Source organism: Corylus avellana, chromosome 4 (genome assembly GCF_965113065.1).
Source record: "Corylus avellana chromosome 4, dhCorAvel1.hap1.2, whole genome shotgun sequence".
In the NCBI taxonomy this organism is placed as follows: Eukaryota; Viridiplantae; Streptophyta; class Magnoliopsida; order Fagales; family Betulaceae; genus Corylus; species Corylus avellana.
This window is the reverse complement of record NC_142493.1, coordinates 17,399,072-17,417,911: the sequence shown is the minus strand read 5'-3', so window position 1 is coordinate 17,417,911 and position 18,840 is coordinate 17,399,072. Positions and strand designations below refer to the sequence as shown.

The 18,840-nt window shown below is 36.4% G+C and overlaps 1 protein-coding gene across 1 annotated transcript; it reads right to left on the bottom strand.

Moving 5' to 3' along the window:
• Window positions 1–135: 135 nt before the first annotated feature.
• On the bottom strand, window positions 136–4,818 carry LOC132176996 (alpha,alpha-trehalose-phosphate synthase [UDP-forming] 6). Its single transcript, XM_059589170.2, has 4 exons — window positions 4,441–4,818; window positions 1,958–3,971; window positions 1,609–1,882; window positions 136–656 (listed from the first exon to the last, which is right to left on the bottom strand). Exons 2-4 carry the CDS (start codon window positions 3,958–3,960, stop codon window positions 363–365), a joined length of 2,571 nt encoding a protein of 856 aa, XP_059445153.2. The 5' UTR covers window positions 3,961–3,971; window positions 4,441–4,818; the 3' UTR covers window positions 136–362.
• Window positions 4,819–18,840: the final 14,022 nt, after the last annotated feature.

Here is an 18,840-nt window from a genome sequence, read left to right as displayed (position 1 = left end):
AAAAATATTAAAAAAATATGAACAAATTATTAACATCAATCATTTCTTAAGAGAATCAAGAAATGCCAATAATCATGCCAAATCACCATGTCCTACATAATGCTTCCTAGTGTACAGAGCATATTACCAACTGCATGCTAAAAAGAGTGCTCATATTTCATGGCAGAAACATATTTACAGCTTCACTACGTGGAGAACAAACAGAGCATCTGGTGGCACAGCTGCTCTTTGTAACGCTTAGATAATAATATACAAAATGAAAGAAAAGCAACACAACAAAAGAAGATGATGTGGAAGTACGCCACTCAGCCCACATTGTCACAATTACAAACAAAAACGCAGATCTTTCCCATTATCTTTGCTTAAACGTGGCCGGAAACTGTTTGTGCAGAAACAGAAGCCAAACCCTGCATCAACCTAACAATTTCCCCCGTGTCATCAAGATAATACTTGGCCTTACTGGGTTTTTTACCAACCGTGCATGCAAAAACTTCAGCCCTGGGAGCAATGGATGGGCCTGCCATGGAACTAGTGATTACCTCAAACATGTCTTCATCAGATCGGTCATCTCCTATGCACACAACAAAATCTGGAGACTTTCCCTTCTCTTGCATCATGGAAAGTAGACGCTTGGCCACAAGTCCCTTGCTTACACCCTGCATATGCATGCATATAAGGGAATGTCAGTGATATTTAATTTGAACAAGTCAAGTTTTGAAATTCTAAACAAAACTCATCTCCAAAAACAAACACAAAAAATTTAAGGCAAAACATAGGGATTGATTCACAAGAAAGATGTTTACAATTCTCAACATAAAAAACGGCATGGCTGATCTATATACTGCATGCTTATACACAGACAAATTATGATGAGTAAGACGACTAAAGAAAGTCGTGATACTGTGAATAATTACCACTGCATGGCTGATCTATACACTGCATGCATAGCAGAAAGGCCCTAACATTTCTTGATTTCAATTTATCATGGTTTATGTAAATTATGTATTTTGAAAATTAATCCTCCACTCACACAAAATTGTTACAAGATTACATCCGTTAAAAATATCATTCTTTAATAGATGATATTGCGACAAATATATTGGCAAAGGACAAAGTTCACGGACAAGGTTGATGCATCTAACGGTCTATACAAAATCAATGTTGAGACATCTTTAAAAAATTTTAAATAATGTGGAATCATCTACACTGTTAGATACACTAACTTTAAATTCTGGACATGAAATAGATACTACCACTTTCATTTGAAATTGAGAGGATCTTATTCCAATGTTCACAACGTACAACAAAAAAAGAAGCCTTCCCCCTCACTCCTCAAAATCAATACCAAACTAATGCAAACCAGCCCCAGCTTATACCACATTTGACTAGGCAATGATAAAAAGACAAAAGGATTTGTTTAACCATTGGGATTTGGGCTCGGGCCAAGTTTTAGTCAGACTCAACTTGCACAAGCGGCACTCCATGAATGACATCTAAATTTAGATTTGGCTGACACAAAATGTAAATTTCAAAGACAGCTCTCATATTGCACCTTGGATTGAAGAATGATATAAAACTAAAACTTGATTAGGTAAATATGATTCAGACCTGTGGCTTAACCTCCACAGTATTTTGCCCACTCTTGACTGTAACTGGTTCATTGGCAAGCACACTTTCAAGATGATCAAGAAGTTCCTTAGCTTGGCACGACCCAAAATCTGGATCTGCATCCTCATAAGACCAAACAAGAGAAGTTTCCTTGTCTTCAATGGTGGACCCATCAGTTGTTTCAGTGTACAGTTTCATCACTGGCTCTGCAATCTGCTTCCAACTACAGTCTGCAACAGGTACGCATGTTTCCCATTCTGCATCTCTCTTCAGCCTGAAAACAGATTAATTACATGCTATTTCAATGAACTAAAAAACATGAATCAAGTTTAAAATTTAAATAGTTTACCTTAGGAAGTAGCCATGCTCAGCTGCAATTCCCAGCTTTTCACAGGGAGAAAACCATTCAGAAAGAGTCTTTCGGCTTCTAGCACTAACAATGAAAACCATGTTGTTTGTATCTCTACACAGACTATTTAGAATATCAATTGACTTCAAGGTTGGGCTCTTATCTATGGAAGCCTGAGGCATTAGTGTACCATCATAGTCTAAAAGAATTGCCCTTGTTGTAGTCCTTTTGTAAGCAGAAACTATGTGTTCCATCGAGAGCTTCCTGAAGTTTGGATCAAGTGCCACAACTCTAAAACTCAATCCAAATCCTATACCCCAGCACCTCCGCCTCACGTGCTCCCGACATGTCCTCTCCAAATCTTGAAGGAAACTACGAGCCCAATACCCAACATCATGGGTACTGACATATCTATAATGTTTCTCATGCCGGAGCTGTTTTTCTGGCTCAGCCAACTCAATGGCAGAGTCCATTGCATCTGCAACAGCATCAATATTCCAGGGGTTCACTCGAATTGCTCCACTCAAAGATGGCGAGCACCCAATGAACTCAGAGACAACTAACATACTCTTCTTGGGGGTGGTTGGCTCCAAACCCAGTAACTTGTCTAATTTCGCATTCCCTTGGCGACTGATTATGTATTCGTATGGTATGAGATTCATCCCATCCCTCACTGCTGTGACCAAACAACACTCAGCAACCACATAATATGCAATTCTCTCATAAAACGTAAGTGGCTCATCGATCAAGACAACAGGGTCATATCCAGGTCTTCCAAAGGTTTCATTAATCCGCTTCACAGTTGATGAAGTCTCAGCCTGAACTTCTTTCACATCTTTTCCTCTACCCCTAGCTGGAAGGGCTATCTGTACAAGCACTACTTTCCCCTGCCACTCTGGGTGCTGCCTAAGAAGCTGCTCCATGGCCAAAAGCTTCAAACTTATACCTTTAAATATATCCATGTCATCCACCCCAAGTAACATTATCCTACCCTGATCACAATACTGCTTGAGAAGCTCAGCAACCTTCACTTCAGTCTCTGTGTGACTCAAAACAGACTGCAGCTGGCCCATATGTATACCAACTGGAAGAATTTTAATGCTAACCGTCCGACCATAATACTCAAGGCCTATATATCCGCGCTTGGACTCATATGTAAGACCAAGCATCCGACTACAACAGGATAGGAAATGCCGGGCATAATCAAAAGTATGGAACCCAATCAAATCTGAATTCAGAAGGGCCCGAAGAAGCTCTTCCCTAATAGGCAGTGTCTTATAAATCTCTGATGAAGGGAATGGACTATGGAGGAAAAACCCAAGTTTTACCCTATTGAACCTTTTCCTCAAGAAAGTCGGTAACACCATCAGGTGATAATCGTGTACCCACACATAATCATCTTCGGGATTGATCACTTCCATAATCCTATCTGCGAAAATCTTATTAACCGACACATATGCTTGCCATAACGACCGGTTAAACCTACCACCAAGGTCGGGCGATAGGGGCAACATGTAATGAAACAATGGCCACAATTGCTGCTTGCAAAACCCATGATAGTACCGGCTAAAAAGATCCGGTGGGAGAAAGGTTGGGACACATTTAAAGGTCTCAAGGAGTATTTGGGAAACCTCGTCTTGTTCGTTTGGGTGAATATCTTCCTTCAGACAGCCCACATAAATAACCTCAATATCATCATCTCCTATACCATCTTTCAATTGAAGAAGAAGGGAATTCTCATCCCAACTGAAAATCCAACCCTTACTGCCATCTGTTTTCCTCTGAGCTCTTAGAGGGAGCTGATTAGCCACTATTATGATACGGTCTCGCTGGGCCGAAGACGAAGAAGGATCGGAGCAAACACTCTCCGCCGGGTCATCATCTATATCGGATATCAAGCCGGCGACCGTCATAATACGCGGAATTCGCCGACTCATGCGGCCAAATGATGGAGACTCGCCGGAGGCAAGCTCCAAAAGATTTGAATACGATCTGGACACCATGTTTTCTAGTCCTGCAACAATCGTCGCTAATCAAAGCTCTATATCTTTCACTATGCCCACATAAAAGAAAAACCCATTAAAGTGAAATCCCCTCTTTGATAAAGCAACCCAACAAAATTTACTCAGAAAGAAGGCTACAAAACAAAGGTTTGAGTTTTGGGTCGAGTACCACTTTCAGATAGCGTGTAAGAGAGATTCCACAGAAACCAATTGGCGACAAGAAAAGGGCAACAAGATTTCTTCCAAGATAAGCTTGGAGAAGTGAATCAAAACAAAGAAAAAGATAAACCTCCAAGTTTCTTGCCATCCAGATAAAAAGGAATGGAATAGATTCAGATCATATACACCTAAGAAATACTGATTTTTTTTTTTTTCTACCAAACTTTCCACTACAGATTGTCACACTTGCACTGCTCAGAAAATAGCAAAATTGAAAAAAGAAAGTAAACAAATAATTCAAAAACAGTTCAAGAAAATTACCAGCTGCTGAAAATGCAAATCCATTTTTTTGTGGGGGTGGGTTGGAAAATTCTGTACTCCTTGGATCTAGATAGTTAGAAAAGAGCCAAAAAATCTCATCCCAGTTGGCGGGGGGCAAAGGAAACCACAAATCTGGTAGCTTTATTTATGAAGCTTCGCTCAGCGATCACAATTCACAATCTTCCGCGTTAACGCTCTTTCAGTCCCAGCCTTCCAAAGACATTTATGACAAGAAAACAGATTTTCAAGAGCTGTTTCCTTTTTCCTTTTATTCTTTTTAAACAAGACCAAACAGGTCCTACGAGTCTGAAACAAACTCAAAAGTGGAAAAAGAATGAAAAATGCTAAAAGGAACCTCGACTGTTCGCTTGGTTTCTAAGAGGAGGATGGCGATTGATCGGACAGCCAGGAGTGAAGGATTATTTACACGCGAAGAGCAGAGAATAAATCCCTCCGTCCTTATCCCTTGTCCTTTGGTGAGTTCGCCACAACGCATCGGATCATCATGCTTTGTTTGGGACCCACTAACGGGCCTTTCTGAAATTAGCTGTCCTACTCCTCCCCAATGACACGTGGCCTATAAATATTCGCTTTTGCAGGTATGAATAGGCTACGTGGCGCAGTGGCCACGCTTCATTGACAGAACAAAACCAGGCCTCGGGTGACGTGTCTCGGTTTGACCGATTTGCGGATATTTGCAACAACCGTAGATTAACCTTTGGGATTCTATGGTCCGCTTTACACAACTTACCATGTTGAATACCAACAAATAAATCTTATCCACGTCACAAAACTGTCGTTTAATGCCTCACAAGCTGTCCCAATAATTTACTCCAATCTTCTCTTATTTGCCCATACATTACATAAGAAAAAAAACATATCCATTTCATAAAATAAATAAATAAAAATATTAAAAATTATTATATTTTGGTATGTAAAATAGAATAGTTTTAGGCGGCCTACTAAGTCCCTACAGAGTCCATCTCTGCAGACGTGGCGTGGTCTAGTCAGCCACGCCACGTTAGGCCTTTTAAAAAAGAAAAAGAAAAATATTCAGATTCGTGTTTTAATGGAAAGAAAACATTCATTCTCCAAAAAATAAAAAAACAAACCATTCCCCCAAATCTTTTACTCCTCTCTCCATCTCCATCTCCATCTCCTCTCTCTCCCAACCAACCGCCGCCTCAAAAGCCACCCACGAGCTATCGTTGACAACCAGCTACCATGGCCACCAGGTTCGTCCATGTCCATGTCCATCTCCGGCGACTAGGTACCTCGCCATCTCTAGCTCAGGCGACCCATCTCCAGCTCCGACGATCAAGTTCGTCAAATCCCTTCCTCCACACTCCATCTCCATCTTTCTCCCCCCCTCCAACAGTTGCCACCCACCAGCAAGAAGCACCATCGACGAGCAGATATGTTCCCGGAGAAAACCCCACCGGCGTGCCACCACCACCGCCGAGCTAGACCACTGATGCCGAGCCTCCACCCACTAGCCTCAAAACCCGCTTCTAGATTCAAAATTAAAATCTAGAGGTGGAAGGTTAACCCTCACAGGCGTGTCACCACTACCGTCGAGCTGGACCACTGATGCCGAGCCTCCACCCACTAGCCTCAAAACCCGTTTCAGGAATCAAAACTAAAACCTAGAAGTAGAAGGTTAACCATTTAGAGATTCTATCACCCTAAAGGGATCCGATCATCTTAAACTCGTTTCTAATGCCTCACACAAATCTGAATTTTTTTTTTTTTTAAAGGCCGAACGTGGTGTGCCAATTTTGCAGAGATGGACGCTAGAGGGACTCTAGTAGATCATGTAGAATTACTTTGTAAAATGATACATAAACAATTAGAATCATCTCCAGTTCATTTGAACCGGAGAATATCTAGTTAATTATATTAGAGAGGTATTTTTGTCCCACCAAAAAGTGAAAAGACAAAAATACCCCTCAAATCTCATCTCAACTCCCATTCGACCCCTTAAGTGCATTTTCTAATGTTTAATTAATCATTTGGTTTTGATTAGATCATATTATTTATTAATTAAAAATAATTTCCATCAACAACATAAAAAATTTGAAAGCATCGATCATGAATTATCTCTATGTCGTCTTTGCTATCACAACACAAATCAACCCAAAAGTAGATAATTTTTCTTAGAAACATTTTGGCAGATGTATTAAGATTACCCTTCATGTATTTTAATGCAGTATTTAGCGGCAGAATCCGACGACTAAGCTCTTGCAAAACAAGAAATATTATTACCAAAGACTCATCGGTTTTCAAAAGAACGAGAACACTCTATTGCTTAAATCATAAAAAATAAAAAATTGAATAGAGAAATTTAGGAAGAGAGCGATAATGATGATACCTAATTTTGGAGTGTTCTCCACTTTTAAAGTGAAGGGCTCCTTAGAAATAGTATCCTATAGAGTGTTAGGGACCGAGCCAGAAGGTTTAATGGGCAGGGGCTAAAGTATACCTCGCAACAAGGTTTTTAGTCTGAGCAGAATTTTTTATTTATTTTTTAACAAGGGGCTAAAAAGATGAATAGACACAAGTTTAAGCAATTTATTGTCAAAAACAAGAGAGTTGGAGCCTAGAGCAGTAATGAAATAATAATTATTTTCTCATGAAATGTTTAATAAACGAGTGTAGGGGTGTCAATGCGGGCGGTTTTTTAGCCGCCCGCTAACCGCTATAACCGCTTAACCGTATTAACCGCTAACCGCCTAACCGCCTAACCGCCTAGCTGTTATTGAGTTTACTAACCGTAACCGCTAACCTCCTTTTTATATAATATATTTTTATAATTATAATTATAAAAATATTTATACATATAACATAATCACTTGATCCTTAAATCACAATTTTTTAAAAAATAATTAAATCACAATTTGAGTATTAATATATTATCACTATAATTTATATGATTATATCACAAGATCAATTGATCATTAAATCATTTGATTATATAATAACAAATTATACATATATAATATGACGTAACTCATAAGTATACCAATTCATACTAATACAACAATTAAATATCTAGAGACTTATTTCCAATGTATGTTATAAATTTATAAGTCTATATATGTTATAAGTCTATATAAGTCTACATATGCATATGAATAATATAAATGTATAATATCAATACTTAATCATATGATTCAATGACAATTCAAATACTTTATTCAAGACTTCAAGTGAATCATATTATTAATGTACAATGATGATATGATTCGTATAATATCAAATTAAGTAATTGACATTGAATTAAACAATGACTAATGTGTTACTTATAAACACAATTTAAGTATTAATGTATTATCATTATATGTTGTGATAGTTGTCTGAATTCTGAACTTTTTTTTATATGTTGTGTTGATTTTTATATATATATATATGTTTTTTTTCTAAAAAAACAAAGAAAAAGAAAAAAGAAAAAGTTAACCGGTTATGATTTAATATTTAAGGAAATTTTTTTAAAGTACAAGTAAATGTAAAGAGGGTAAAAAAAGAAGACCAAAAACGCCCAAAAAACCCAAAAAAAAGAAGCCCAAAAAGGCCTAAAAAGCCCAAAAACGCCCAAGAAGCCAAAAAAAAAATCCAATTTTGAAAAAGCGGTTAGCGGGCGGTTATCTATTTCACTAATCGCTAACCGGTGGTTAACCGCTAACCGTTAACCGCTAGGCGGTTAGCGGTTGCGGTTAGTGAAACCTACTAACCGCCTTGACACCCCTAATTACGAGTGACCATTACAAAAAATTTAGGATTCTACAGTACCCTATTTTTTAAAACATCACCAAATGATGACGTGTCAAAGAGCAAAACGTCACTAAAAAATAAAAATAAAAATAGTGACGTGTTAATATCCATGTGTCACTAATTAGTGACATGTGAATAGTGACACATCACTAATTGAATTTTAATTTTTCTTTCTTCTTCAAAATTAAATTAGCGACTTGTGAACATTCACACATTACTAATTGAATTTTATGTTGCAAAATCAAAGAAAATAACAAGACAAAATAAAGAGATTACAATATGTGAAACTAGTTATTCAAGAATTATGTATGATTTTTCTCTATTATTGTGTTTTTTACATTCTACTCAATACTCACTTTTATAGATATGGAATCATAATGGGAGGTTAAGGAATATGAAATGGTAGTACATGAATCAAAAGATTACATGAATGTTATAGGAATTCTAAAAGATCACATGAATGTGTACAATTCCAAGAGATGAAACTAAATGGTCATCCACCAAATGCATGAATGCATTCATAACACTCTCCCTTAGATGACCATATACTAAGAATATGCCTCCTTAAAACTTTGCCAAGGAAAACCCAGTGAAAAAAAAAAAAAAAAAAAAAAAAACTGTGGCGAGGGAAAAAGAAGACAATATTTTTGTGTGCCTTCGTATGCTTTAGGACTGCCTCATTAAAACCTTATAAAGGAAAACCCAGTGGAAAAAACCTTAGCGAAGGAAAAAGAGTACAATTAGCATAATCATTTTATTCTCACTCATTAGCACGAAAAGCTTCAATTCTTTATGATGGAAGATGCTTGAGTCGGCGCATTCCAATGTTATTTACCAACTTCTTAAATGTTGCAGTTTGTAATGTTTTGGTAAATAAATCTGACAAATTGTCACTTGATCGTATCTGCTTAATATCAATATCATCACTCTTCTAGAGCTCATGTGTATAAAAGAACTTCAGTGAAATGTGATTGGTTCTATTACCTTTCATATATCCTCCTTTGATTTGTGTGATACAAGCAGCATTATCTTCATATAATATTGTCGGGCTATCTTTGATTGTGGATAAACCACATTTTTCTCAAATGTGTTGAATTGCTGATTTTAGCCATATGCATTCTCGACTTTCTTCATGAATTGCAATAATCTCTGAGTGATTCGAAGAAGTAGCAACAAGTGTTTGCTTGACAGATCTCCATAAAATAGCAGTACTTCCAGATGTAAATAGATATCCTATTTGAAATCTACCTTTATGTGGATCAGAAAGAAAACTCGCATCTACATATCCAACTAATTGTGAATTTGAACCTCTTGAATAAAATAATTTCATGTCAGTTGTTCAACGAAAATAACGTTCAACATATTTGACCCTGTTCCAATGCCTTCGAGTTGGTGCAAATATCTTGCTAGTAAATTAATTGAAAATGCTATATCAGGTCGTGTGCAATTTGCAAGATACATCCGAGCACCAATTGCACTAAGATATGGTACTTCAGGACCAAGAATTTCTTCATCATCTTCTCGAGGACGAAAATGGTCTTTTTTCACATCAAGTGATCGAACAACCATTGGAGTGCTCAAAGGATGAACTTTCACCATGTAAAAGTGCTTCAGGACTTTTTCTGTGTATGTTGACTGATAAAAAAGAATTCCATTTGAAAAATGTTCATTTTGTAAGCCAAGACAAAGTTTTGTCATTCCAAGATCTTTCATCTTAAACTCATTTTTTAAATAAGTGGCAGTTTTTATGAGCTCTTCTGGAGTCTCAACAAGATTTAAATCTTCTACATAAACTGCATTGATAGCAAATCCATATTCTAATTTCTTAATGAAAATGCATGGACAAATTGAAATATTCTCAAATCCTTCTTTCAATAGATATTCACTAAGACAATTGTACCACATGCGTCCGGATTGTTTTAACCCGTATAAAGATCTTTGTAGCTTGATAGAATAAATAGTTCGGGATTTGGAATTATATGCTTCAGGCATTTTGTATCCTTCAGGGATTTTCATGTATATATTATTATCAAGTGATCCATATAAATATGCTATAACCGTATCCATTAAACGCATATCTAAACTTTTTGTAACTTCCACGCTAATCAAAAATTTAAATGTAATTGCATCCACTATAAGGGAATATGTTTCTTCATAATCAATACCAGGTTTCCGCAGAAAACCTTGTGCAACAAGTCTTGCTTTGTATCTCACAATTTCATTTTTCTCATTACGTTTTCGTACAAATACCCACTTGTATCCAACAAGCGATACGCCTTCAGGTGTTTGAACTACAGGTCCAAATACTTCACGTTTTGCTAGTGAGTTCAATTCTGCCTAAATTGCATCCTTCCACATTGGCTAATCATTTCTAGGTCGACATTCTTCGACGGTTGTGATTCAATATTATTATTACTTCAGGCAATGTCAAATGCAACTTTAAATGAAAATATGTTATCGGCAACAATTTTGTTTCTATCCAATATTTCTCCTATACTTACATAATTTATTGAGATCTCATTATTTTCAGGTACATGTTCTTCTTTAGAGGGTAACTCTTTAGGAAATTCCTCTTCAAGAGGTTCCTCTTCGAGGAATTCCTTTCCAGGAGAATTTTGTACAAAATGTTTGGATGGATCAATTTTCGTTGCATGTTTTGTGGGTAAGGCCTCTTCAGGAGCGCCGATTGAATTTCCTTTGTGCTTTTCTATTTCGGGGAATTGGGTCTTCGACACTTCAGGCGTGCCTTAAACTCATTTACTATTATATTAATTAATTGTCCTACAGGGACTTCTATCTTAGCTGGAGTATTAGCCAGTGGAATGTGAGACTTAACTATTTTCTTGTTGTCAGTAAATGCATCCGGCAATTAATCTGCAATACTCTGAAAATGAATGATCCTCTAAACTTCTAGTTTACATTGATTTGTACAAGGATCAAAATGAGATAACGTCGAATTATTCCAAGTAATTTATTGTCGTGCTTTTGGCAACGACTTTTCTCTCCCTAGTGATGAGAATATGTTTTCATCAAAATGACAATCTTCAAAACGTGCTTTAAAAATATCACTAGTTAAAGGCTTAAGGTATTTAATGATAGAAGAAGAATCAAAACCAACATAAATTCTAAGTCTACATTGAGGTCCCATCGTGTGTTGAGGTGGCGTAATTGGAATATATACAGCAAAACCAAAAATATGAAAATGAAAAATATTTGGTGGTTGACCAAATGCAAGTTGCAAAAGAGATTATTTTTGGTAAGTTGTTGGTTTGATCCGAACTAATGATGCAACATGTAATATTACATGTCCCCAAGCAAAAACATGTAATTTTGTTTTCATAAGCAAATGTCGAGCAATTAACTAAAGTCGTTTAATAAATGATTCAGATAAACCATTTTGAGTATGAGTATGAGCAACAAGATGTTCAACATTAATTCCAATTGACATACAAAAGTCATAAAATGCTTGAGATGTAAATTCACCCGTATTATCCATCCGAATATATTGAATTGGATAATCAGGAAATTGTGTTTGTAATATAATTATTTGAGCAAGAAGTCTAGCAAATGCAACATTACGAGTAGAAAGCAAGCAAACATGTGACCACCTAGTTGATACATCTATTAAAACCATAAAATATCTAAATGGCCCACATGGAGGGTGAATCGGCCCACATATATCTCCTTCAATTCTTTGTAAAAATGATGGAGATTCAATAATTACCTTAGAATTGGATGGTTTGATAAAAAGTCTACCTTGAGAACATGCAGCACAAAGAGAATCACTTGGTAAAAGAATTTTCGGGTTCTTTAAGGGATGCCCATGAGAGTTCTCAATTATTCGACGCATCATAATTGTTTCCGAATGTCCAAGAGGATCATGCTAAAGCATAAACATCTTTGGATTAGAGCACTTCTGGCGCATTACAATATGTGATTCAAATGTTTTCATTGTTATATAATACAACCTAAAAGAGAAAGCAGACAGTTTTTCCAATATGAACTTCTGGCCTGAAATTATTAAAGTAATATAAGATATTCGTCATTGCCGTCATTACTAGTTTCAACATGATAACCATTTAGACGAATATCCTTAAAACTAATTAAATTTCTTATAGATTTAGAAGAATACAAGGCATCGTCAATATAAAATTTTGTTCTTTTTGCCAATATGATTTCGCTCTTCCAGAGCCTTCGATTAGGTTTGATGAACCGAATATTATATTGACACTAGCTTTGTTTAATATCAAGTATTGAAAATATTTCTTATCTCTAGGAATTGTGTGCGTTATACAATTGGCTGCTAAACACAAATCTTTACCAATCACCTTGGAATTAATCATTCCATCAATATGACATATGCCTCCATATATAAACAAAATATATATTAAATTCATCACCAATCAAAAGATCAATTTTTGTGATAGAGTTTATAAAGAAATCAGAAACATCAAGATGAGTGTTATCCTGTCCATTCAGAGTATCAAGAAAAACTAGATAATCCACATGATAACTGTGATTAGCAAAATTTATTTCAATCATCTTTTCTTTGTCTTTTATGGAGGCTTGATTTAGGTCTACCAAATGTTTAGGCGTACGATAGGTACGTGACCAATGTCTTTTCATACCACATCTGTAACATTTATCTTCATAGTTCTCTGTAGATTTATTCTGTAAACCTTTATTTTCATTTTGTTTCGCCTCAGTGTGGTTCCACTTCTGGTGGTATGGATAATTTCTTTTGTAAGAATTATGAGTACGTTCCCCTTAACCTCTATAATTTTTTCTACCACGACCACGGTTTCCTTTATTACCATGAAATGAGGTTCCATTTGCTTCAGGAAATGGTGTAGAACCCATTGGACGAGATTGATGATTTTTTATTAATAGCTCGTTGTCTTGCTCAGCCACTAGAAGACAAGATATTAGTTTAGAATATCTTGTGAAATTATGCTCTTGATATTGCTGCTGCAGGAACACATTCGAGGCATGAAATGTGGCATATGTTTTTTCTAACATATCCACATCAGAGACTTTTTCTCCACACAATTTTAATTGTGGGATAATTTTAAAGAGTGCGGAGTTATAGTCACTAACACTCTTGAAATCTTGCAACCTCAGGTGTATCCAACCATAAAGAGATTTTGGGAGGATAACTATCTTTTGGTTCTTGTATCTCTCTCTTAAATTATTCCACAAGGTCAAGGGATCCTTTACCGTAAGGTACTCATTTTTAATTCTTCATGCAGATGATGGCAAAAAAAAAATCATTGCTTCAGCGCGATCCTGCTGGGATGCTTGATTATTGTCCTTAATAAGATTTCCAAGATTCATATCTTCAAGATGGATCTTAGGATCAAGGATTCAAGATAAGTAATTATTGCCATAAACGTCAAGAGCGACAAACTCAAGTTTTGTAAGATTTGACATTATCTATACAAAAATATATCAAGAATTAAATAAATAAACATTATTTAAAATTAAGTGATATTATACGCAAACCAAAAATTTTCAAATATAAGATATAAGACATCATATTCATAGCTTTAGTATGATAACATTTTAGTTCATATAAATCTCACACGGATCATAATATGCATATGTTATAATATGATTCTTAAAACATTAAAAATTTCTAAGCATATGTTAGAATGTAATTAACAAAATAGATAATAAGATTACTAAATGTTAAAGAAACTTACAATGAATTGAGAATACCTCACGGATAGCTTTTGATGTTGAAGATTAAAAGAACACAACAATTGACTAGAGCTTCGTGCTGATAACATATTGTAAAATCAAAGAAAATAACAAAACAAAATAAAGAGATTGCAATATGTGAAACTAACTTCTTCAGGAACTATGTATGATTTTTCTCTATTATTTTGGTTTTTACATATTACTCAATACTCCCTTTTATAGATATAGAATCATAATGGGAGGTTAAGGAATATGAAAGTATAGTATATGAATCAAAAGGCAACATCAATCACTACAAAAAAAAGGGGCTTTAGTTACGTCACTGCTGTTCAGTAATTATTGCCACGTCACCATATTGTGACGTGCCAATTTTTAACATGATACGAGATTTTTTTGGTAACATGTCAATTTCAACATGTCACCATTTGCTGACGCATTAAGCCTACCCCGTTACCAAAAGATGACGTGTTAAATTGACACGTCATCTTTTGGTAATGTGTCAGTAGGACACGTTATCAAATTGTAACGTGCCATCTTCATGCGATACTGTTTGGTAATGTGTCATCTTGACACATTATAAATTGGTAACGTGTCAAATTGACACGTTGCCATTTTGGTAACGTGTCAAATTGACACGTTGCCATTTTGGTAACGTGTCAAGTTGAGAAGTTACTAAATTGTAACGTGTTAACTTGATATGTTACAATTTTGTAACGTCTGTAGATGACACGTTACCATTTGGTAATGTGTGAATATGACGCGTTACCAAAAGTTTTCTTCACAACGCTTGCGCTCGATCACAATAATAGAGACTCGGTAGTGCTCGATCGCAATAACAAGGACTCGGCTTACTATTTACAAATATAGTAACGTGCCACTGTGGTACGTTACTATATTAGTAATGTGCCACTGTGGCATGTTACAAATTAGTAACGTGCCACTGTAGTACGTTACCAATTAGTAACGTACCACGTATGTCATGTCACTACAAATTGCCATGCGGCAGCGCCCACCCAGCTTTCTTCTTCTCTTTTCTTTTTTTCCCTTCCCCCTCTTTTTTCCCCTTCTCCCGCTGCACGCAATTCCTCTTCCTCTCTTTTTTTCTTCTCCGGCCCAACAGCTCTCTCTCACTCACTCTCTCCTCCGTCACCCAGGATCACTCTCTCCGTCACTCTCTCTCCCTCTGGCAGAACTCCGGCCGGCATACCCTCAGCATCTCTATCGATCTTCTCTCCTCAGGTATACTGTCTCCTCTATTATTGCCATTGCCAGGTTCAATCGATCTCCATATTTTGTTATATATATATATATATATATATATATATATATATATATATATATATATATATATATATATATTGATTAAGCTTTTCTGTAGTGTATATATGATTTAATTATCATTTTTTGTTAGCTACTTAACTTATTAATTTGTTTGAAATATATGATTTTTAGGGTCCCATGTTGGTATGATAGGTACATACGTAGGATTGTTAAATATGAACATGCATGCAAAATATATCTATTTTTTTTATTATGTAATTAGTTTGAAATTGGCTAGATAATTTATTTTGTGTATGTTTTACAAACCTGATTATATATATAAATGGTTAACAAAAACAAAATAAACAATATATTGTATGCAAAAATACAACAAACCTAGCTACAGTAGCTAGCTAGATTAATTTTATTTAGGGTCCCTGTAACAAATGCTTTTCAATTTGTTTTATACACTTAGCAACCATCTCCATATTCTCGCATTGGTTAGCAATAGCATAATTAACATGATTAATCAAAGATTATGAACAAAATTATTTAGGTTAATCATGTTATGCCTATGATCCAAATTCTAATTGAAATATTTTTAAAAAGAAACTTCACTAAACCCTATTAAACTTTCATCACTTTTGTAAGTTATATTGTAAATTACATAAACAAAATACTTATAAACAACTAATCTATGGCTAATAATAATTAAAAAAAAAAAAAACATATAAACAAAAAACAAGTAATTAACCTAGTTTTGAGCATTCCTTTTTAAGATAAAAAGTAAAAGAATATCAATGCATTTATGTTTAAGTGGAGGGTAATTCTTACATATTTATGTTTCTAATGTATGTAGTAATGCTATGGACAAGAGCTGGATGACGAAGTCTAGGGGTACGAAGGAACACAAAGACAGGTGTAGATCATTTGTAGACTTCGCAGTTAGGAACTGTGACACTCTAGACAGACTTATTGTGTGCCCCTGTAGGATGTGCCACCTTAACAAGAGACACCCTCCAGGTTTGGTATACGACCACTTGACAGAGGGGAAAAGGAGTGTGGCCCCAATACAGAGACTGGATTTATCATCGCGAGAGGCCTGTACGAGCTCCCGTTGAAGGCTCTAATTCGACTCGTTCTGCTGCAGATGCGGGTGCAAGCACAGAGCAATGTGGAAATATGCACGCCATGTTGCGTGAGGCATTCGGCATGCACGAAGTCAACGATGACAACAATGAGCCTCGGGTTGAGATGCATGGTGAGGAAGAACACATTATGCATGACGAAGCCGATGGAGAAGACATACGGAAGTATAAGAAATTGGTTAAAAAGGCAGACAAGCCACTTCATGATAAGACCAAACATAGCAAGCTGAGTGCTACTGTACATCTGTACAATTTGAAGTGTGTGGGTGGAGTTAGTAAAATGATATTCTCGTGTTTCCTCGAGTTCATCAATCAATTGTTGCTTCCAGATGATGGAGCTTTGCCAGTTAATACGTATGAGGCCAAACAATTTTTAAGGGACATGGGACTCGGGTATGAGAAGATCCCGGCTTGTTGTAATGATTGTATGTTGTTCTGTAAGGGCAATAAGGAGTTAGATTCATGTGTTAAATGTGGAGAATCTAAGTGGAAGGACAAAATTCATTTAGACTAGGATGGCCACCCCATATCGTCGAGTAAGAGACGTACGGTGGTTTCAAGTCATACCACGACTACAGAGGTTGTTTATGTCGTAGCATACCTCTCCTTATATGAGGTGGCATTTAGTCGGCCGCATAAAGGATGGCGTATTGGGGCATCCTGACCGACGGTGAAGCATGGAAGTCATTCGATAATTTATATCCGAAGTTTTCATTAGACAACAAGAACGTAAGACTTGGCCTAATCTCGGATGGATTTAATCCTTTTAGGAACATTAGCGCATCCCAGAGTACTTGGCCTGTAATGCTTGTATTGTACAACTTGCTGCTTTGGATGTGCATGAAAAAAACGTCTTCATATTATCCCTGATTATTCCAGGGCCAAGATCACCTGGAATGGATATAAATGTCTACCTGCAGACCTTAATTGAGGAATTATAGAAACTATGGAATGTAGGGGTACGAACATTTGATGTCTCTATTAAAAAGAGTTTTATTCTCCTAGCACAGTTGATGTGGACAATTAATGACTTCTCGGCATACGCAAACTTGTCAGGGCGGCCTACTAGGGATGAAAATGCAAGTCCTTGCTGTATGCATGCAACAAGGTCTAGGTGGTTAAAACACAAACAAATTTTGCTTTATGGGGTATTGGCGATACTTGACCATGGATCATCCTTGGAGGCGTAACAAAAGAACGTTTGATGGTAACCAAGAAGTAGACTATGCCCCCGATGTGCCAAATGGAAATGAAATCCTAAGACAGTTAGAGGGGATGATATTTGGGGATGAGAGCGCCGGTAAGTCGAAGTCCATTTGATAAATCACAAACGAAGCAGAAGAGGGCTCCTAAGAAACGACAACCAGCGACTACTAGTGTATTCTAGAAGAAAAAAAGTATTTCTTTAGGTTGCCGTACTGGAAAAATAATTTATTGCGACACAACCTTGATGTCATGCACATAGAGAAAAATGTGATGGACAACATACTTGGCATAATACTGGACATTAAAAGGAAAACGAAGAACAATCTTAAAGCATGTAAAGACTTGCAAGAAGCGGGTTTTAGACATACACTTCATCCGTTTACTATCATGGATGGAAAAATCTATTCGCCCCCAGCTTGCCACATGATGTCAAACAAGGATAAAACTGGTTTCCTAAAAGTGTTTCGAAATGTAAGGGTGCCAGACGGATATGGCTCGAACATTTCTCGATGTGTACGACTTAAAGACCAGACGATATCGGGTTTGAAGAGTCATGACAGTTATGTATTGATGCAACAGCTTCTTCCAATTGCATTGTGTGGATCATTGATAGGTAACGTGGTTAGACCTCTGGTTGAGATGTCTGTATTCTTTAGGGGCATATGTTCAACGGCGTTGACACAAGATGATATAAACCGACTTAAGGATGACGCCTGTATCCCTCTGTGCAAGATGGAACATGTATTCCCCCTCTGTTTTTTCACTAGCATGGTTCACGTTGTTATGCATCTCGTCCGTGAATGCTGACTTGATAGACTGGTACAGTATAGGTAGATGTATCCGGGAGAGAGGTAAAATTTCACGTAAAAAAAAATTAACATAGAAAATTTTTCGCCATATTTATTTAAAAACAATTACTAAATGCAATGATTGACTGCTTTTGATATGTAAGAGCCTTGGGGGGTTCAAATATAATGTACGCAATAAAGCAACTCCTAAGGGCTGCACTGCGGAGGGCTACATAGTAACTGAGTTAGTGACATTCTTCTCGATATATTTAGAGAACGAACCGACATTTCACAATAGACCGCAAAGGAACCAGGATGGGTCTAAAGGGGTGGGAACACGAGTTGTCCCCGACCGACTTAGACTGACATAGATTCACCGTTATATTATGTTTAACTCCAACGAGTTCCTCCAATTGCAGACATGAGTATCGTGTAATAAAGATATGCATGTTCATATCATCATCTAACACCATTAGTTGTGAATTCTAATCAATGGATTTAATTTCAAATTGTAGGATGCACAGAGA